General features: G+C 43.2%; 3 protein-coding genes across 4 annotated transcripts in view; 2 read left to right on the top strand and 1 right to left on the bottom strand.

Moving 5' to 3' along the window:
• Nucleotides 1-22385, bottom strand: part of MED12L (mediator complex subunit 12L) — a 154228-nt gene that overhangs the window by 38072 nt on the left and 93771 nt on the right. Inside the window, exons 16-21 of one of the 2 annotated variants that reach the window (XM_064457797.1) lie at nt 9417-9564; nt 8730-8848; nt 7690-7833; nt 6978-7141; nt 6376-6507; nt 3236-3463 (exon numbers count right to left, since the gene is read on the bottom strand). In XM_064457797.1, the coding sequence (XP_064313867.1) occupies nt 3236-3463; nt 6376-6507; nt 6978-7141; nt 7690-7833; nt 8730-8848; nt 9417-9564 (935 nt within the window). The remainder of the gene's footprint in view (nt 1-3235; nt 3464-6375; nt 6508-6977; nt 7142-7689; nt 7834-8729; nt 8849-9416; nt 9565-22385) is intronic. The other variant, XM_064457798.1, reaches the window with a different exon arrangement.
• Nucleotides 6345-13999, top strand: P2RY12 (purinergic receptor P2Y12). Its single transcript, XM_064457800.1, has 3 exons — nt 6345-6434; nt 10407-10679; nt 12551-13999. Exon 3 carries the CDS (start codon nt 12572-12574, stop codon nt 13589-13591), a length of 1020 nt encoding a protein of 339 aa, XP_064313870.1. The 5' UTR covers nt 6345-6434; nt 10407-10679; nt 12551-12571; the 3' UTR covers nt 13592-13999.
• Nucleotides 17020-18831, top strand: P2RY13 (purinergic receptor P2Y13). The gene is made up of 2 exons (XM_009509418.2): nt 17020-17113; nt 17646-18831. Exon 2 carries the CDS (start codon nt 17658-17660, stop codon nt 18687-18689), a length of 1032 nt encoding a protein of 343 aa, XP_009507713.1. The 5' UTR covers nt 17020-17113; nt 17646-17657; the 3' UTR covers nt 18690-18831.

Raw genomic sequence — 22385 nt, 5'->3', positions numbered from 1 at the left:
TGACGTTTATTTTGTGTAAAACCTACTTTTGTACACCCTGTGTTAATACCAGCTTCTCTACCTGTGCTGAGCTGCCCAGGAAAAGGGATGGAGCACCCTGCAGCCCACCAGGACAGATGACCTGTCCTTCTCTACAGGAGCACACCCACCACCCTGGCCTTTCCTCAGCGCTGCTACCCAAACACAGCAGCTCCATCCTCTTTCATGCAAAACTGTCACAGGAGAGTGGTGCATGTGGTGCACATCTCGCTAGTGCCCAGGTCATCAGGGACATTTCACTGCAGAAGTCCTCCTTCCCTGTGCCAGGCCAGCGCTACTGTTTAGGAGGGAGGAGAGAGTCACAAAATCAATTGGCATTAATGAATTTTACTTCATAGATCTCATACTGTGTAATGTGTGATTCAGAATTATGTAATGTTTTAAAAAACAGAGCAGAGTTGACTCATCCCAGTGCAAGTTATTTTTTCTCTGTTCCACAGTGAAACTCATCTGGCCACATTTAGATGTTCCCCTTTGTTGCTCTTACAAAACTGCTTCCTCTCAGCTGCTCTGCTCTGCCAACAATGCCCCACATTTCACAGAATCACAGCATGGTTTGGGCTGGAAGGGACCTTTAAAGATCATTTAGTCCAACCCCCCTGCCATGGGCAAGGACATCTTCCACTAGACCAGGTTGCTCAAAACACCGTCCAACCTGACCCTGAACACTTTCAGGGATGGGGCAACCTGTTCCAGTGTCTCACCACCCTCATCATAAAACATTTCTTCCTTATGTCCAAGTCAAATCTACCCTCTGTCAGTTCAAAAATGTTGCCCCTTGCCCTGTCACTTCAGGCCTTGGTAAAAAGTCTCACTCCATCTTTCTTATAAGCCTTCTTTATATGTTGAAAGGCCACAAGAATGTCCCCTCCAAATCCTTGTCTTCTCCAGGCTGAACAACCCCAACTCTCTCAGCTTGTCTTCATAGAAGTGTTCCAGCCCTCTGGCCATTTTTGTGGCCTCCTTTGGACCTGCTCCAACATTTCAGAGATGGCTTCATACTGGGGACAGGGAGAAGGATGCAGGAACTGCACACAGTTTGGGCAGGAGTCAATAAGAAGAGAAAAAAGAAGGGAAAAGGGAGGAGAAGGAGGAGAAGGAGGAGAAGGAGGAGAAGGAGGAGAAGGAGGAGAAGGAGGAGAAGGAGGAGAAGGAGGAGAAGGAGGAGAAGGAGGAGAAGGAGGAGAAGGAGGAGAAGGAGGAGAAGGAGGAGAAGGAGGAGAAGGAGGAGAAGGAGGAGAAGGAGGAGAAGGAGGAGAAGGAGGAGAAGGAGGAGAAGGAGGAGAAGGAGGAGAAGGAGGAGAAGGAGGAGGAGGGAAGGAGGAGGGGAGGGGGAGGGAAGGAGGGGAGGGGGAGGGAAGGAGGGGAGGGGGAGGGAAGGAGGAGGAGAGGGAGGGAAGGAGGAGGAGGGAAGGAGGAGGAGAGGAGGAGGAGGAGAGGAGGAGGAGGAGAGGAGGAGGAGGAGAGGAGGAGGAGGAGAGGAGGAGGAGGAGAGGAGGAGGAGGAGAGGAGGAGGAGGAGAGGAGGAGGAGAGGAGGAGGAGGAGGAGGAGAGGAAGAGGAGGAGAGGAGGAGGAGGAGAGGAGGAGGAGGAGGAGAGGAGGAGGAGGAGGAGAGGAGGAGAGGAGGAGGAGGAGGAGGAGGAGGAGAGGAGGAGGAGGAGGAGAGGAGGAGGAGGAGGAGGAGAGGAGGAGGAGGAGGAGGAGAGGAGGAGGAGGAGGAGGAGAGGAGGAGGAGGAGGAGGAGGAGAGGAGGAGGAGGAGGAGGAGAGGAGGAGGAGGAGGAGGAGAGGAGGAGGAGGAGAGGAGGAGGAGGAGGAGGAGGAGAGGAGGAGGAGGAGGAGAGGAGGAGGAGGAGGAGAGGAGGAGGAGGAGGAGGAGAGGAGGAGGAGGAGGAGGAGAGGAGGAGGAGGAGGAGGAGGAGAGGAGGAGGAGGAGGAGAGGAGGAGGAGAGGAGGAGGAGGAGGAGGAGGAGAGGAGGAGGAGGAGAGGCAGAAGGGAAGGGAAAACCAATCCACAATTTCCTTGAGTTTTGTGATCTGTCAGCAACCCTAAAAAAGATGGTCAACTACTGCTGCATCTAAGGCCTAACTATCAGACAAAGAATTTCTTAATAAAAATTGGAACAGAATCAGAACAGAAGACCAAGTTCTGGTGGTTTTGATTTTCTAAGAGGAATAAGGGTGCTGGGGGAAGAGGTAAAGGGTAGATCCAAAAATCAGTGTCTGTTTCATCCTATATCACAGATGCTGCAGAATGGAAAGCCAGGGTAAAACAGTTTCAACACTGCAGTGCTACATCTGCACAAGGTGGCAGAGTTTATATGTTTACACACTGGAAGGAGGAAGCAACTGAGAGTAGAACATCTGAACTATGAATTAAAACACACACTGTCAGTGTCAGTGTAAAACCCTGACACTGATACCAAGCTGTTTTACTGCAGGGGTTCTTCACTGTACTTCTTATCAGTACCTTGGGATCATCTAAAAAGATCTAACAGACTTAAGACCCAAGAAGTCTCATGCTGGATCAGACCAAAGCTCCACCTGACTGTGACAGGAGTCAGCACCTGCTGGTGTAAGAAGACACCCACAGTAAGACAGAGCAGGACAACCTGTTGAAGTGCAGATCTCATCCTTAACTCTAATCATGTGAGATCAACTTGAACTGTGGACCATGAGGTCCAAGCTACTCTTAAAACATAACTGACAGCTGTTATAACTCTAGTAGATTCTATCCAATAAAACTCTTAATACTTTTTAAAAGTATTTTGGTTGGGAAAAATCTATATAATTCCTATGAAGATGAATTCCATAATTAATAAATTACACATTTAATAAATTAAACACTGGTTGCATCAGAAGAAGGAAATGACCTAATGCAGAATCTTCCCTCATTTACAGGCTTCTAATGAGCAAAGATTGTGCTGAGCTGTTCTGTCTGAAATGGCACAACTGCTGATACAAAAAGCTTACTATCTTACAGTGAGTACTTCCTACTTGTTACTCCCTTCTGTTAAATTATGTAGATTGATTTAATGAAAAAACTCAGAGGAAACTTACTCAAATTTTCAGCAACCAGAAAGACTAATGAATGAAAACAATTGCAAAAAAGACACAAAACAAAAAGGGGAAAGGAAACTTCATGCTTACCATGTAAAAATCCACCCAGTTCCGATTCTGGCATGGTTTGCCTTACCTTCCTGCATCTTGGTGCCCCATGCACACATTCATTAGTGCATTGCAGACAAAGCTGTAGCGGTTGGCTGCGTTATCGCTCAGGATCTTGCCCAGCATTGAGTAGTTAATGCTGTGAGCAGAAGGATTCTCGATAAAATCTAGCATGAACTCTGGGTCCCACAGTAAATTGGAATTTGAAGGCTGAACATTGCTGTATATCGTTTGCTTCACCTTAGAACAGGCACTACTGAGGACCAAAAAAAGAGAAAGTTGCCAAAAAAAGTACTTTGCAGAAATACTGTTTAACATCCCATGTAGGATTAGAAAATCCCAGTGTGGTTACCATTCTTCACACATTTTCAAACTCATTTTTGATAAGGAGCATCTACCAGAATATAAGGCTGATACATTCATTTCATTCAAGTTTTCCTGGAAATAAAGTCTCAAGTTTCCAAAGCGTTTCTATGACGTTTTTATGACTGAAATTGTGAGCAGCTGCATAAGGACCACAACACCATTCCTCACTGGCACTAACTTCCTGATGCATCATATGCCTCTCCATGAACTGTAACCGTGCTTCATAACACTGCTCCCCCTCTTTACATGTTATGACACAGCGAACTGCAGTGGTGGTAAGAAGAATTAAGGAAAAAGGAGAACATTTATCTAAATTAAAAACTCTACATTTGGTAATAATACGACATAACAGACAACTTTTTGAAAGGTGAAATCAGTAAACGCAGAAAAAATACTTGAAGGTCATATTCTGATGTTATCAATTATGACAAAACGTCAAGAAAGGTTCCAGGCTAGGAATACCTATGTGATAATTGGCTTTCTTTGGGGAAAAAGATGTTAGTGCAGAATGCAGATTTCACACACAAAAACTGTTCCAAGGTGCATTTGTCTCAAGTGTTGGGTTTTATACCACAGCTGGAAACAACATCCATATGGACAATCTTCACTAATTATCCTGACTGGGAAGACTTCCCCATTACTGAAAAAAATCTATGAATTGAAATTAACTTCAAATACATGAAAACTTTGGAATCTTTTAGAACTCCACTGGCCCTAGGATGAAAAGACAGAGGAAGCACTGTGACACCTGGAAGACATCTGTGACCTGAGGAAGGAGCACGATGTGCACAGCAGCGCCTGGACACTGGGCTTAAAGGGCACCCCTGGAGACACCCTGTCACTTCACAACCCCTGCACACCGCTGCTCCTCATTGAGATGCTCCAGGGCAGGAGGAAGAGGCCATAAGCAGGATAATTAATCTACAAGAAGGGTAATGCCTGATGTCAACCCTTTGCTCTAACTGCCAGTGTAACAGCAAAGAAAGAAAACCAACCAGTGGAAAACAAATTCCCACATACCTCAAACATCAGGCACTATTTAAATGGGCTCTCATGTACCAGCATCCGGGGCACATGCATGTCCCCGACACTCTGTCATCACAGTATTTACCTATACTTACCCCACAGGTCATAGAAAGAAAGGTCCAAAACCCAAACTATACAATACTAAGTATGTGAGCAAAGCAGCCTCTGAAACTGTATTTGCACAAGAAGTAACACTGGGGGAGTGGTCAGAAGATAAGAGTTAAAAAAAAAAAAAAAGTGAAGGAATTATTTAAAAGGGGAAGTTTAGTGAATACAGCTAAACATACCAAGCATACTAAATAAAAACATGCAGCTCACTTAGTAGAACCCAGTCATGAGAAATACTGCAGATGATATTAGAAGCCATTTCGAAGCACTGCAATATAAGGAAGGTAAGTCTCTAAATTTGAACATTTATGAACTGTACTGTATAGTCGCTTCAAAGCTTCAAACTGACATTGAGAAACAGTTGGACTTACAGCATGCTAAAAAGGAGCTTAAAAAGTTGCCCCATAAAGACAAATTGTTTTGGTTTTGTTTCAATTGTAGCAAGGAAACCAAGAAGAAAACAAGTGTAGCACTATTACCTTATATGCAACTGTTTAAAAAATTTATGTCTACAGTTTTTTATTACCAGTTTTCAGAAAATTTCTAACTCAACTTTTCTGAAAAAAGGGGCTTCAAATCAAGTGCTGTCTATCACATATTTAATATATCATTTAATACCTTAATTATCTCTGTATTACTAGATAATGTCTTGATTTGCTATTGTAGGTTATTAATAAAGATGGGGGTTTTTATTGCATAACTGAACTTCAGGTTTTAAGTAGAAAAATGAACACACAGTTAAGACACTTCTGCAGTTCTTCTATATTCCATATTTCTTTTTCCTAGTGTTTTGCATATTAAATGTTACTGTTCCCATGTATTTGTAAACCTATTAAAATGTTAAGATTGTTACTGAGAATTCTTTTCCTGCTCCCTACGAAATGAAAACCACAAGTCTGAAATATGCAAACCGAACCCAGGTATATAAACTAGGACGGGAAACAGTAACTGAAGTGGTTTGTAACTCTCACAAGATGCGTATTTGCATATGAAAGGCTCCTATTCTCCCTTTAAAATATAAGAGCCAAAAATACAGCATATGGGTACCTAAAATATTTTTTTAATTTAAAAATCAAGGAACTGAACATTTGAGCATCAAACTTCACAAACTCAAACATGTTTGTGCCTCTCCCCACATCAAAGGAAACATTTAATAGAATATTACAGCTGCGTCAGCTAAGATTTTGTTATTTTCCATCCAGCATTGTATGTAATACAGCCAATTTGCTAATGGATTATAGAAACCAATACGGTCGCATCACAATCTCCAAAAGCAAAGGTGTGCAGAGAGGGGTCCAATGCTGCACAGCTCAGCTGCCTCGGCACCTGACCTGACACAGATGGTCCCCCCACATCCCTCGCCCCATGCCCGCTCATTATGTGTGAGCGCTGCTTGCTCTAGCAACCCACTAAACTAACCACAGCGCTGCAAGGAAGGCTCAGCCTCTGTTCCTCCCCAGCAGGTACCAGCAGAGCGTGAGGACTTCACAGGCTCAGGACCACACGCTGTGCTGCCACACTGGCACAGGCAAAAGAATTGCATCAGTAAAGCTAAAGCAGCAAAGGCAACGGTGTATTTTACACGGAAAGCAAACCGAACTGAAACCACAGCAGCTGGCGTCAGTCTACAGGCTAGGTAGCGGTGAGAAAAATCCCATTACCACCCACCTGAAGAGGTCTCCAAACTTGCTTCTGAGGTGACTACAGGACACATACAGATCATAGAGGTAAGCTAAAATACACCTTTCTGGGGAGGAACACTCTGAGGGATTAACAACGTGCTTTACCACCCCGCACAACCTGGAAAAATAAAATCATTCTGAGTTCATTTCAACGCAGCTTGAAAATATGTCTTATATTGTTACACATCATATAAACCCCACTGTTACCTGGGCAACGTGAAGACAGACTTACAACTACAGGCTGACAGGGCTCATGTGAAGTTTGGTGTCACCTGTGCACTTGCCTAGGCCCCAGGGAGGACAGGACACAGAGCCACTCAGGGAACCCAGGGCAGAATGGGGCGAATGAGCAGGAAATCAAGATACACAACCCCCTCCTTTTCCTAGGTTACAAAGGGTGCAGGCCCCACCAGCCCCCAGCAATGGGGAGCAGGCTGCAGAGGTGAGCATCTGCTCCACTCACCTGGGCTCACTTACCGCCTTCCAATAGCAGGGCAATAGTTGGTCTCACTACCTGAACCAAAAGGGATTTTTTGCTTAAGAGACAACAACAAAAATATTTTTTTGAAAATTGTATCTGCCACAAACCCTTCAAAGACTTGTGCAGTTTGCTCTGAGTTGAGGATGAGGCAGGCATGGTAACGCCGCAGAACGGCGACGATGCAAACGCACAGCCCTGTTGTGTAGCTCCCTGCCAGGCTGGACGACTTCAGCAGCAGCTCTGCCTCCACAACGCTCAGCTCATTCAACAGCTGAAAACACATATACAAAAATAAAGAACTGAAAATAACTCACAAGTTAAGCATGTGAAATAGGTGCAAAAAAATACATTAAGGAAAAATAATATGGCAAACAAATGAAATTCCTTACTCACTACAGAACAAGGGAAAGAGGGAACAAAATAAACTGTTAAAAAAAGTATAAAAAACATCCCTCAGAACTGCTCTTCAGAAATACATAGTGTTTCTGGCACCCATATGCTTTACTGTGTAATATAATGGTTCAGTCTGAAAGAGTGAAGCTCATCCTAAAATACTTTGTGCTAAAATAACCCAGAATTTTATTAATTTTGAAGCATTTAAAAATAAAATACATGTACTGATTTCCTATAAATGCTGAAGGCAGAAGTGGAAGCATATGGCACTCTTGCAGAGGTCAGGAAACCAAAACAGATAAAAGCGTGTGGCCGCAATCAGAATTTGCAGTCCAGCTCTTGGGGTTTTTTTTACTAATTTTACAAAGAATCTTTCACAGCTTTATCCTGAAATAACCTCCCCCCCCCCAAATTAACCTTGTTTACCTGTATTGCAAAGTCTATAAGTCCATTAATATTCAGTGCTGGCTCCATGAGATCAAAGATGAGCTGTATATGGTGTGCCAAGGGAAGATGATATGATGTTCCTGAGGCAAAACTAGTTATCTGTTCAAGAACATTACTGGAGATCTGTGAAAATAAATGTTGAAAAGTCATATGGTGACTGAGGGCTTCTCACGTACATTAGTGCTCCAAAAATCCTATTTTATAAGTGGTAATAGGAAGTGGCAGCATTTTGCAGATAAAAGCACAAACAAATCATGCATGACACTACCCACTACTCTACTGTCCTGTAAGTCAGTTGCAATGACGTTTTATTTTCAAAATTGGCAACACAGAAAATGCTGTTCTGCTGCTTTACAGCTGAGAGTCAAACTCTTCTTAACATCTACAATACCAATTTTTATTGTATTAAAGAGGCAGCAAAATAATTTTTCTTTTCATCCTACCAAAATGTAATTTTTTGTTGATGGTTTTCAGATAATTAGTGACACGTTATCCTGCAAACAAAACATGTAATAAATTCAATCAAAAGACCAGATCCAAAGACATCTTATAAATTAAGTGCCAAATGTGTACCTCTTTTACTTTGTTTCTTATCTTAGCCCCTGGTTATTAAAATCTACTTAAAAACAGTAACACCTGACAAAGTGATGAAATCCTATGCTGATATATTTACACACTTAGAAGTTCTAATATAAACCAGGAAAGCTAGGTTTGTCATTTAAAGCAAATTATTTACGTTCTCCAGTCAGCCACTAATACAGCCTTTTAATGGTAAAGGTTGACTATACTCAGTTTGTTGCATAAAAACACAGAAGAGTTCACTGTCCTTCATAAACACAGATAATACAGTAATATATAGTATTTTAGAATACCAAGGCAGCATTTTTTCTCTTGCCTTTGAAGAAGCAGTGCACTGAAAATTCTTGGTATATACAAAACACTTCTAAAAACCTAGATTTGCTGCCTATTTGGTATCTCAGCAGAACATAAAAGTCTACGATTTTATACAAGGGAAGTACCTGAGAGGTCACCTGATGTTGATCGAAATAGGACAGTTGCTGTAGTTTTGTGAACACGGTCTCTAGGGTTGGAAATGCTTCTTGTTTGGTCTTCCTGGCTTTTTGCCCTTCATCCCCAACTTAACAGATAAAAAATATTTTTAGTCGTTTTATATTTAATGGAGCCCTAGTAGTTTTGCATTATTACTGATTTAAAAGACAACAAAAATCTTAATGAGCTTTTCTCATGGCTACATAAAACCCTACTTGCCTCAGTTTTCCATTATACCTGGGACAAATATACGCTACTTCAAGGTTATTCCAATGCAAAAAAGGTGACACCCAAGAAAAAACTGGAAAACAGTCATACGGTTTTACTAGGAAGGTAAGGAATATGTATCACTCACTGGCCAGTATCTCATATTCCAGGCTTTAGCCTAACGCAAGTGTGTTCAGCCAAGTTGTTATAATGGAAAATAGGGACTTCTAACCATAGTGGCCCTTCACCATCCTGGCGCAGCCATAAGGCAGGCCAGCAGACTGCACTCTCTGCTGCAGCGCTTTGGTCAGTACTTCACACAGCAACTGTGAAGGGGTTGAAAGCCAAATTATGCATCAACATGCATGGCTCCAGACAACTTGCTGAGCACCTCACAGCTCCCGTGATCTTCGCTATAGGCTACCATACAGCAGTGTTAAAGCATTTACCACCCATTTCAGTAGTACTCTTCTTATTCAGAATTTTGAGGATGTCTTTGGTAATCTTCTTCAGCTGATGCCTTGCTTCATCACGCTCCTTACCAACACCATAAAGGAGAATCATGCGCTGGTTACACTCGTGACTTGAAGATTCATCCTGAAAAGACCAGATATGAGTTAAGCCTCTTACCTTTTTCTGTCATCACCTGCAGAAACCCAAACTGAGTAACCCAAATTGCCATAAACAATAACTAACTCTTCATCACAAAAAGCATCTCCTGTGCTTACCAGTGTGGAGAAAACAGTGCCAGATGAAATCATTAAAGAGTAAGGTAAAAATACAGAGGGAAAAAATGTAATCTGCTGCTATGAATTCTGTATGTATCTATAAGGGCAGAGTCAGACGACACATACAGATGACACTCCCAACTGTCCCCTGGATTGATATTCAGTAGCAGATGAGTAAATAGAAGACAGACGTCTAGAAACTGTGTGACATTTCTCTTATTACGTACTAGTCCATTTAAAAAAGATGAAGCCCAACTCCTAAAATTCTATTTTGCACAACCCAAAGAAATTAAAATAAGTATATTTATTTAAATTGTAACTGGTTATATTTAGTCTTTCAGTAAAATGTATCATATAATGTTGATGCATTGTATGTAACTTAAAAACTGCAAGCACTGCTCTGCAAGTCATACAAGGTATAAATATTTTGTTCAGTACTATACTTACATTCTCCAAACTAACCAATCACTACTTCATTCAACTACTTAAAAAGTTTTTATAAAATAAGGCTGCGTACAAAAATAATACTAAAGAATCACCAGGCAAAAAGGTACTAAGTAGGACTGCAACTCTACACTCAGAAAAGTTGCACGGTCTTACAAAATACACACTCTCTTAAAAATAGTGACTCAGCTCAAAAGCAGGAAGTAAACCTCTAATCATTTTTAAAAATTCTATTTCCCCCCCCCCCCCCCCCCCCCCTTCTACAAGAAACAAAAGCAGAAGCACTGAGAGCATCACCTGGAATTTGCAGCTGTGTCTGGCTAAGAAACCAGTTCAAAGCCGGAAGGTCTAAATTTCAGCACTGGGATGCACAGCTGTTCCTCCAGCCTCTCCTTGCTCCATGGGATTTACACATGAACACTCCTGCCTGCACACATGGTGAAGAGCTAGAGGAGTTGTGAACACCCCTCTGTCAGCAAAACCAGCTTCCCATCACATGAAATAGCCAAGCGGTTCATCGCTTCTCAGCAGCACACTACGGTAATCTTCTCTTAATTTTGAGGTGGGGGGAAGTTGCCTGATTTTGCATGCTTAGGGAACACTTACTTGATTAGGATTAGACTTGGCAGCTGAATCTGTTGTGTGCTTAAAAGCATAAGCCAATTTATTTCTCTCTGCAGCTCTGTAAGGAAGTTGTCAGGGATGTTTGGGCATCGGCTGACAAAGTATAAACTCCCCCAAGAGCCTTATTTTACAGAGATCATACAGAAATACAGCAATTTTTACCACTGCATCACTACACACCTGAAAGTCACTCCTTTTGAAACACAACACCGACTAATTCAACATACCTGCCTGGCTTTCCCAGGCAACCAGTTTGGATCAGACGTGATCTGATCAAGGTTTTCAGACTAAGAGCAACAGTTTTCAGCCCAGCCCCTGTTACCAGTTATGCAGATGCCAGCTGCTCAGCATGTGGATGACTGGCTGGCTGATGTGCTCTTGGTCTCGTGGTAAGAGCAGGCTGGGACGGGTGCAGTGTTACGCAGGGGTCTCAGCAGTGACTTTGTGCAGGCGCTCACTGCAGAGCACAGGAAGCTGCAACTCCTGCGTGTTGCCTCAAGACAGTCAGGTTTTAAATTTATTTGCAACACAGCACCGGCAAAGCAACTGGTTTAGGAAAATGACGGGATAAACTGTCAAACTAAAAGTAAACGTATACATGAATACTGACATAAATAAAGCTACAAATAGCCTCAGACTGCTGGCAAATGTGTAACCACTGAAGTAACAGACACTGTTAGCTGTCCAAGTGCTAATGTAGAGTGGAAGAGCAGGTACTCCTCTCTCACTTTCTTCCCCTCGGAGGCAACAAACAGTGACTTTGTGGGGAGCCACATCCACCCTTTGAGTACCCAGGTGAAACGGCGGCAGCCTGTGAGCAGCTATTCCCAGGGTCTGAGCACAGGCAGGGAGGGGAAGGCAGAGATCAGCTTCAAGGACAACTAAAAGCCAGCCTGAAATAACAGCGCTGGGAAACACAGATGACCAGCTAAGCAGAAATACAATTAAAAGGGGAATTTGACTCCTTTTACTTCAGCCTGGCATTATTAAATCTGCAGTCCAAATGAGTTTAAATGCTATCCCTTTCCACAGCGAGGCTGATGCAGAAACAGACATTTCTCCCTACTCCCTGGGAGGAGGGGGGCAGTTTGGCAGACGTGTCAGATGAGCGAAATCGCAGCCCGGCCAGCCTGCGTGTGGCACGACAGCCTCGCCACCAGCGAAGTGTGCCACCACAGCCCATCTGCGCCACGCAGACACACGCACTGTGGTCCTCACCGGCTCCTCTCTGCCAGCAGGCCATCGCCCGAGGCAGCACAGCCAGGTCGAGCCCAGCCAGGCCAGGGCCTGTGGCCCAGCTCAGGACTCAGTGGCTGTAACACCAGCAGCAGGGCCACAGGGGCTGGGAGATCCACGTCAGGGCTCCGAGCCCCACGCCACACCCAGCGAGAGCTGCGCTGTCACCGACGGGCTCAGGCCAGGGAACAGGTGGCACAGCGCCGACCGTGCTGCCCCCACAGCCCACCACTATGCCAGCCCCTCGCCCACCCCTGCAGTATGGGTCTCGGGGAAGCTGTGTGGGAAGCTCAGGAAGTTAGAGTGGAAGGTCACCTCACCACTTTATGCCCAGATCATCAAGATCAAACCAGGCTACCTTACAAATATGGCTGCATCTGGTGCTCTTCTGTTGAAACCTGACATCCTCAGTAAAATATAATACAACTCAGAGCAGTCAAAATCCCCACAGAAATGTTGCCAACTCAAAAATTAAAAGTAGACTAAAAAGGTTGGAGTCTTATGACAGATATAACTTACAATTTCATTTTTTTCTTTTTTGTTTTTTACAGGGGGGGAAAGACAAAGTTCAAATGAAAGCCTCAGCCAACTTCAGCTTCTCTAGAAACAACAGCAACTGCACCAGCGATAACAAAATCAGTCAAGTAATTTTTCCTTTGCTTTATACAATTCTGTTCCTGGTCGGTATCACCATGAACAGCCTGGCAATGTGGGTCTTTTTTAAAATATCCAGTAAATCCAATTTCATCATCTTCCTCAAGAACACTGTCATTTCTGACTTCCTCATGATCTTGACTTTTCCATTTAAAATCCTTAGCGATGCAAAGCTGGTATCATGGGTACTGAGAGGATTTGTGTGCCAGGTCACCCAGGTTGTGTTTTACTTCACCATGTACATTAGCATTTTGTTTCTTGGTCTAATAACTATCGATCGATACCAGAAAGCCTCTTCACCGTTCAGAACATCAACACCAAGGAGCCTTTTAGGTGCCAAGATCCTGTCCACAGCAATTTGGATATCAATGGTTGCTCTTTCATTACCCAACATGATTCTAACAAACAAGAAGAAAACACCTAAGAATGTAAAGAAGTGTGCTCTCTTGAAATCTGAGTTTGGCTTAGTTTGGCATGAAATCGTAAACTATATTTGTCAGCTTATCTTCTGGATTAATTTAGCAATCATAGTTGTATGCTACATACTCATAAGTAGAGAACTGTACAAATCTTATAAAAGGACAAGATGCCCAGGAAAGGCACCCAAAAAGACTGTAAATCTGAAGGTTTTCATCATTATTGCGGTGTTCTTTATTTGTTTTGTGCCGTTCCACTTTACTAGAATCCCCTACACGCTGAGCCAAACAAGAGCCGTTTTTGAATGCTCTGCTCAGAACACCTTGTTTTACTTGAAAGAGAGCACGCTGTGGCTGACATCGCTAAATGCTTGCCTAGATCCATTCATATACTTTTTCCTTTGCAAATCATTTAGAAAGTCCTTGCTAGACATGCTGTGCAAGCACACAGCATCGTCAGAACTCAGAACACGGATAAAGGAACAAAACGAAGCAGATGACACAGACGAGACACCGCTCTAGAGCTAAGAACTACCCGTACCCCTTCTTGGCCACATACGTTTACTGGTGGGCAGAAGCGGCACAAATCCTGCGGAAGAGTATCACTGCCTTCTTTAGAAATTGTCCTACAGATGAAACACAAGCACCCTGGAACCAACATTACTTGTTGCAAAAATGGTGAAACTAGAAAGCTGGAATAAAATAAGAGTACCATCTGATCACAGCCTCCACGCTTGTCAGAATTGCTAGGAAGAAGTTTGAACTTATAGTTGGAGCTGTAAGGAAAAAAATTAAGAGAGTGTCATGAAATGCTACAGATGAGGTTATGAACTGCGAAGATTTTGCAGAAATACCTTAACTTGGGCAAGAGCAAAGTCCATGGCAACACAAGATCTGGGAAATGCAAATAAAATCCACAGTAAATGTGATTTTTAAATACAGGGCGTTGTCACTTTGTACACAATTGTCAGACAAACAGAAATATAGGGCATATGTAGATAAGCTATTTATCTGTGCAGATTTTTGGTAGCAGAATAACATGCTGCTTATCTTATTATATGCTTGCAGTTCTTAATCCATTGAACAATAATTAATAGTTATATGTCAGAGGAAATGATTTCATAATTAGGCTTAACCTGACGTTAGTTAAATCTTCAAATACTTTACCTTACTACATGAATAAATAAAAATGTACACTTTTATAGAGAACAATATATTATAGTAGAATATATACAAAGACTCAATTTACAGAATTACTTAGATCTTCAGGTACACTGGGTTTGGCTGGGATAGAGTTAATTTTCTTCATAGTAGAAGTAACCACAACAGGCCACTGTGGTTTAACCCCAGACAGCAACTAAGCCCCACACAGCTGCTCGCTTGCTCCCCCCTGGTGGGACAGGGGAGAGAATCAGAACAGTAAAAGTGAGAAAACTCATGGGTTGAGAGAAAGACAGTTTAATAGGTAAAGCAAAAGTCTCACGTGCAAGCAAAGCAAAACAAGGATTTCTTTCACTGCTTCCCATGGGCAGGCAGGTGTTCAGCCATCTCCAGGAAAGCAGGGCTCCATCACACGTAACAGTTACTTGGAAGACAAACGCCATCACTTTAAACATCCCTCCCTTCCTCCTTCTTCCCCCAGCTCTATATACTGAGCATGATGCCATATGGTGTGGGACATCCCTTGGGCCAGTTGGGGTCAGCTGTCCCAGCCGTGTCCCCTCCCAACTTTCTTGTGCACCTCCAGCCCCTCGCTGGTGGGGTGCGGCGAGAGGCAGAAAAGGCCTTGACTCTGTGTAAGCCCTGCTCGGCAGGAACAAAAACATCCCTGTGTTATCAACACTGTTTCCAGCACAAATCCAAAACAGAGCCCAATACCAGCTGCAGTGAAGAAAATTAACTCTATCACAGCCAAAACCAGCACACAGGGAAAGACAGACTCATGGTAAAATCTTTACTGATTATTAAGGGCAGCTTTTTTGCACTATACAAAAAATTTAATCACTTTTCCTTTTTCATTTGGAAAAGTTGAAAAAAAAAAACAGGGATGCATTTTCAGATATCACACCAACCACACATGAAAAAGATCCTAGGCTACTGTAATAAATTATGGTTCATTTATTATCACTGCAAACCAGCTCCAATTCAGAAATATGTTTCACCACCATGAAAGAGCTCAGTCCTGTCAAAAGCCATTGCCTGTCTACCCTTCTCTGGTACTTATCTGTGCCTGGCCTACCAGGTGTTTTTTATGTATTTTTTGTGTTTTTTAGGTGTTTTTACGACTGATATCCAATTTCCTAACAAGTTAAAGACAGTTCACTTGCTTTAGCACTCAGCCTTAGAGTTTATGCATCTCTTATAACATGCCTGGATGAACTAAATATTTTAGAAAACATTTCACACGCTGGTTATGCTGGCACACGCACCAACACTGACTACAATCAGTAACTGCGTTACACTGCAGAAAACAGGGCACCATGATTTCCCTGGAACCAGGGCTGCCAGTCACTCCAGAGCACGGTCTCCACAACCAGCTCCATGGGACCCAGGACTGATCAGCTCCAGCTGATGTCCAGAAGGGAAGTGTGAGATGCCCCACTTCCACCCAACATGCATTTCCCACCTTTTTTGTACCTACACATGGAGAGAGAGTGGCAAGTATCTAATCTGATCAGATGAGATGTTCAGACAACAGGTACTACAGCTATCTGTGCACCATACAGCAGTCACTGACAGGATACATGGAGGCATTTAGTTCCTGCCTCTTACAGTTGGAAACAGTGTCAAGAGGTCAGTTTGGAAGAAAACGTGGGAGATGCTGCCTTGGACATCAGTCCTGGGGTATTGCAATGGACTGTCTCAGCTTTATATAGTCCTTGATGAATGAGAAGAAGTCAGGTCAGGCAGCTATGGACATGTCACGCTGATGACAATGGCGAGGGTGACCTTCACCCCGATCATTCTCAAGGCTCTTTGCTCCTTGCCGGCCATTTAACACCGACATCAACATGCACACCTACATTAACCAAAACATAGGTACTAATGCACCAACTTACTGCCAGCACAGCTGCAGTCTGAGAACCTCAGAAAGCAGCCCATGTCTGCCCACAAAAGGATGGCTTGCATGTGAGCAGTTTCCCACATGGTAGCAAGCAAGGAACCAGAACCCTAAGTCATGTGAGTGGACAGGAAAATACAAGACAAATCACATGACTCAGCTAAACTTATACAAAAAGTTCTGTTTACAGAGAAATGCACTAGATTCCAACATGATACATAATAAACACCTAATAAATATAAAGCATACCATGCAGTGACTGCAGCTTCTGCCAGAATCAGAAAGTGACTGTAACTAGCACACTGTATCACCTGGCTACACTGACATCAAAATAAACCAGAAACCCCATTCTGGAGATCAAAAGCCAAGCTCAGGTTCATGCATCAATATTAACAGGCTACAGAGGTGGGGTACGATTTCAGAATATGTGGTGGACATGATTTTGAAGCCGAGTAACCCGTTGTAAGGGTGGCTTTAAACAGTCTTTCTGGTCAGGCATTTGACGATGACTAGTGCCATGCAGAACAGGGGAGTTCACACACACAAAAAAGAACTCAAAGCTACATTTGAGGATTAGCCTGGAAAACGGTCAGGACACACTCTGTGTTTGTTCATCCCCCGCCTCTAAAGGTGCCAAATTGTAATGGCAGAGTGTAGGTGCCATCAGGTCTGCCCCACACAAACAGAAAGCCACAAAATACGTCTGTCTTGATGGATATGGTCACTTTTGTCTTTATTAGTAGTTTCTGACAGAGAGCAAAAGGAAGAGAGAAAAGCAACAGTAAATGTTATTAACTAACTCAGGCGATACACAAAAATGAGGAAGGAAACAACACACCACACCAACAGAAAAAGTCTCATCTTTCTACACATTTCCCCATTCTTAATACTTTGCTCGAGGCTTCTGTCAGCAGAGGAACAGCGGATGAAGTGGAGATAGCCAAAGACGCCTCTCTGAAACAGTTGCTGCCAGGTTTGCTCAGGTACTTGCACAATTGGAGCGTTCACGTGGTGTGATGGGGCACTCGGTTATTCAGCTTTCAGATCTAAGAGGCTGATAGCCAGCAGTGTGCATCTTACCTTGAAAATGTTATTTAAATCTGCGCTGAGAAAGGAAAACTGGTGTGCGCTTGGTAAGAAATACCAGAATTCACTTCCCCAGAAGCACCTTGCTTTTGGGCCACAACTGTAAAATTTATATTCAATGTTAAAATACACTTCCATGTAAAGAGAAATGGTGCTCTAGGCAATCTGCTGTTACACCTTCCTATTATATTTTCTTAGGCCTCTATAATGAATAGATATTGTTTTAACTTTTCATTAGATGTTAATTTGTAAACAACTTAAACTTAGGCAAAGATATAGAGTTTCTATGAACTAGAAGAGAAATAGGTCGGTCTATTTAATGCACGTTCAGGTTTTGTGTTTGTGTAAACCTGCCAGTCAATGTAATTAACATGTAGTTTTAAATACAGAATGTTATGTTTTATGTTTTCTCTCTCCTTCTCATCCAAGTCTCTTCAAACAATGGAAGACTTTGCAAATGAGAGTATTGGCAGTAACTCCAGTGGAGCACCCTCCTCTGCACCATGCCACCGAGACACCACAGTCACCCACCTGGTCTTCCCAGTACTGTATACCCTTGTCTTCCTTCTGGGACTCGTACTGAACAGCCTGGCGTTTTGGGCTTTCTTCCATATTCCAAGCACATCAACTTTCATTGTCTACCTGAAAAATATCTTAGTTTCTGATTTTATAATGACCCTGATGCTTCCTCTGAAAATCCTGACAGACTCTGGCCTGGGACCATGGCAACTCAAAGCTGTTGTCTGTCGCTTCTCAGCCGTAGTATTTTATGACACCATGTATATTAGCATAGTGCTACTTGGTCTTATTGCTTTTGACAGATTTCTCAAGATTGTGAGACCCTTTGGGAAGTTCTGGGTGCAAAACCTGACCTCAGCAAAGATCCTTGCGGGTCTAGTCTGGCTCTTCTTCTTTGTTCTCTCTCTGCCTAACATGATCTTATCAAACAAGAAAGCAACGCCCCTATCTGTTAAGAAGTGTGCCTCATTGAAGAATTACTTTGGACTCAAATGGCACGAAGCCATCAATTATATCTGTCAGTTCATCTTCTGGACTGTTCTTATCCTCATGCTTCTATTTTATACAATTATTGCCAAAAAGGTATATGAGTCTTATATAAAAACACAGAAGAAAGACAACAGAAGTGAACGAAGGATCAAGGGGAAAGTATTCATCATTTTTACCGTGTTTTTCTTATGCTTTGCCCCCTTTCATTTTAGCAGGGTTCCCTATACTCTGAGTCAAACGACCACCCGAATGGACTGCCGTCTGCAGAACCAGCTCTTTGTTGCGAAAGAAAGCACTCTGTGGCTGGCTGCCACAAACGTCTGCATGGACCCCCTGATATACATGTTCTTGTGCAAACCATTTGTAGAAAAGGTTTTATGTGGGAGAGTAAAGACATTTCAGAAAACAGTTCATACAAACTCAAGAACCGAACTGGACACACGAATGTCTGCTACTGAATCTTGATTCTGCAGCTTCATGCTCTACGGTCTCTGCATGCTCATAAAAAAGTTTTTAAAAAATCTGGTTTACTTCTGCTGCAGAAAATGAAAGGGCAGTTGTACTGTAATATTAATACTTAATAAAAACAGCACAAATTATTTCCCTATTTATGCTTACTGCTTAGCCTTTATATGCAAAAAATTGTCACTCAAACTGCCAGCCCCAGTCTAACACCAACCTTCCTCCTGTGCTGTGCTCTCTCACTGACACCACCATCATTAATCAAAGCCGTGGAAGCCCAGCCATGTCTTGGTTGTGCCTGCCCAGCCACAGTACCGCTGCACTTGCACCAGCAATCTGTATTACCTCGGAGTCACTCATGTGCCTTCACACCCATAACCGCGTCACTCTGAATAGAAAAATGGCATCAATGATGCATAAAACTAACAACGATCAGTTTGTAGTCTTGCGTTGCTGTGCTGGCTCTGCAAAGCTAACAAGAACAGAATTTTGTCTGATTTGGTCACTAAATCATGTCCACCTAACAGAATATAGACACACCATAGCCTATGAATTAAAATACTTTAATATAACTTAAGACAATCTACAGAATAATTCTATCTGCTTTAAACAAAAACACCCTTACTTGTTAACACTTACGCAGCTTACTGACTATGGTTGCTTCTAAGGGCAATTTAGCTTTATTTGGGATTAAAACCCAGAGCTGCTGATTTTGTATGTCAGTAATTCTCACACTGGGTGTCAGCTCGGCTGGCACGTCGCAGGGCAGGGAAGAGGAGGAGCCATGTTTGACAGAGGAAAGGAGGACACAGTCCCTCCCCATCCCTCCCCACCTCTCTCACACCCATAATTACTCTCCTACCACCTACACTGTTTCACCATCCTTCCCCTTCACTCCCAGTGGGGACTTTGGTGGAGGATACAGTCAGCAATACCCCAGAGTCCCTCCAGAGCACAAGCCTCATCCCGGTCAGAAGACCCAGGACTGCTTCCCCTACAAAGGGCATCGCAAAGCCACACAGCATTTCTCTCCCTGTACTCAGCACTAGTGAGGCTGTACCTCCAATACTGTGTTCAGTTTTGGGCCCCTCACTACAAGAAGGACACTGAGTTGCTGAAGCGTGTCCAGAGAAGGGCAACAAAGCGGGTGAAGGGTCTGGAGAGCAGGTCCTATGAGGGAACTGGGGGTGTTTAGCCAGGAGAAGAGGAGGGTGAGGGGAGACCTTCTTGCTCCTGAAAGGAGCTTGTTGTGAGGTGGGTGTTGGTCTCTTCTCCCAAGTAACTAGTGATAGGACAAGGGGAAATGGCCTCAAGTTGCACCAGGTGAGGTTTAGATTGGATGTTAGGAAAAATGTCTTTACTGAAAGATTGGTCAGGCATTGGAACAGGCTTCCCAGGGACATGATGGAGTCACCATTCCTGGAGGTGTTCAAAAAACGTGTAGATGTGGCACTTCAGGACGTGGTTTAGAAGGCCTGGGGGTGTTGCGTTGACGGTTGGACTTGATGATCCAAGAGGTCTTTTCCAACCTTAATGATTCTATGATTCACCCCTACCCTACCACTCACCCGAGGGGAACACCCAGAAATGTCCCTCTTGGTGGCATGTTCACCCTTCCTAGTCCCAGTGATGGGCAAAGAGAAGACAGCAAGCAACACTGTCTAACCCTCCCCCTCCACCCAGCTCACCGCACCACTCGCAGAGCAATCCTGTAGCTATCCCACAGGCGAAGTCCAAATAGACCGTGCCTGAAGAAAATTTCATTTCTAATCCAAAATCCTGGAATTTATTTTACTATTTTAAGATGTGAAACAGATACCAACCATTTATTCACTCCAACTCTACAATACATATTAAAAAACCCCCAACTGTTAAACTTACCTTAGCCCTCAGCAATGCTCCCTTCTCAGACAACATGTACCTACTGCTACTTGTCCCCCAACATACCTGCCACCCCGGAGGACTAACTGCGTCACGTGCTGCTCAGGTGACATGGCATTGCAGAAGGGGCCTCAGGGAAAGCAAAACAACTTGCTCTCTTCCATCAGCCCTATTGCTTGTTGTATCTCCCATCACCCCTCCTGCTCCCGCCCCATACCTGGACACTCACCTCCCGCTGCTTTGTGACACTGTGGAGCTGAAGTGTGCATCCTCAGCACCTTGCTGAGAAAACAATCATGTCCCTTATTAACAAACTTCACTTCTTCCCGAGCTCTCCTGCTAGCTTTATGCCTTCTCACACGTGCCAGACGCTTTGATCACCACTTGATTGCTATTTTTAGAAATTAAATATTTACAGCAGCCTAATACAATCATGCAGGTTGCCCCATACAGCCTGATTTTTTCAAAGCTGTTTTAGATTACTGTGCATTAATTACATCTGCCTTTGGGATTCCCCAGCCTCTGCCACACAAGTAGATGTATCTCTTATTTAGCAATTTCCACTCACTAGATCTTCTCCACTAGGCATGTTACATACTTTCTGTAAGTGTAACACCCTTTTACAACTGGAAACTGAACTAATCGCCAATCAGCTCTCAGCTGGTTCCAGACTTCCCTGTAAATCAATGCTTTCTCAAACAGTGTCTCCCTCTCAGGATTTAATGCTATTCAGGAATTAATTCCTCTCTCCCCACACACACATACAGTGTTTAACAGGATTAATTTAGCTACTTTAGTAGTAAAAGTAAATATATTAAATATATTAATTTCTTAGCTGCTTAAAATAGTCACCACTTTAGCAACTGCTTAAAGAAATGTACAAGGAGTATAAAAATGTTTCTCAAAGCCTGTTGACATAGGACAGCAATTAACATAGTGACCAGAGCTAAACATCAGGAGAAGACAGTTTGTAAATCAGCTGTGATCTTCCACCAGGCAGGTGCCCATGGAAATCTGTGGTCCTGCGCTTTTGGTATATTAGGGAAGAATTCAGCACGAAACTTCGCAGCTTGGTCCCCTCTCTTCAAAACGACTCACACCAGCATAGCTAATACGGAGGTCCTCAGGGCTCTCAGCACAGACCTATACATAGCTCTGGATTTAAAAGGGGAACTCCAGCCCATTTTTGTGGTTATTACAAAGAGAGATAGTAACTATGAAAATGCTGAAGAACAGAAAACTTATTCCACTGTGGAAGTTTTCTTTTTTTTATTTTCTCATTTCTACTGCTTGTAATACAAGGCTTATTTAACACTGTGAACAAACACATGTTGGCAGTACACACAGTAAAGTACTAAGCGCCTGCATGTAAGGGTGGGTGTAACCACAAAATGGGCTGAGTTGCTCCTTAAATAAGGGGTGTGCCAAAGGTTTCAGAGGAGTCTTAATCATCTGTTTTTCAGCTGCTGCTTCTTAGGTAGGTAAAAGGGAGCCAGTTACCAAACACTGTAGCAGAGAAATGCATGGTGACCGCAAGGATAGGACATCTGGATGATTCATTTACAGGAAAAAAGCCCCCTAAATTCTAACATCTGGGGTTTTGCACTTTTTTTTCTGCAAGTTTTTAGATCCTTGCCTCCAGATGGAAATAAGAATTACAATAGTTAAAATGCCTCTAAGTTTAGGTCTCTGCTTTTTAAGGCTCAAAAACTAACCAAAGCAACATTTTATATTTTACACCTGACCAAAATGGAGACATGCTTTGAAAACAGACTTCCCTTAGAGATGAGAAAGTCACCAGCCTACAGGTGGCTACAG

Source organism: Phalacrocorax carbo, chromosome 7, assembly GCF_963921805.1.
Source record: "Phalacrocorax carbo chromosome 7, bPhaCar2.1, whole genome shotgun sequence".
NCBI classification, from domain to species: domain Eukaryota; kingdom Metazoa; phylum Chordata; class Aves; order Suliformes; family Phalacrocoracidae; genus Phalacrocorax; species Phalacrocorax carbo.
This window is presented reverse-complemented; position numbering and strand designations above follow the sequence as displayed.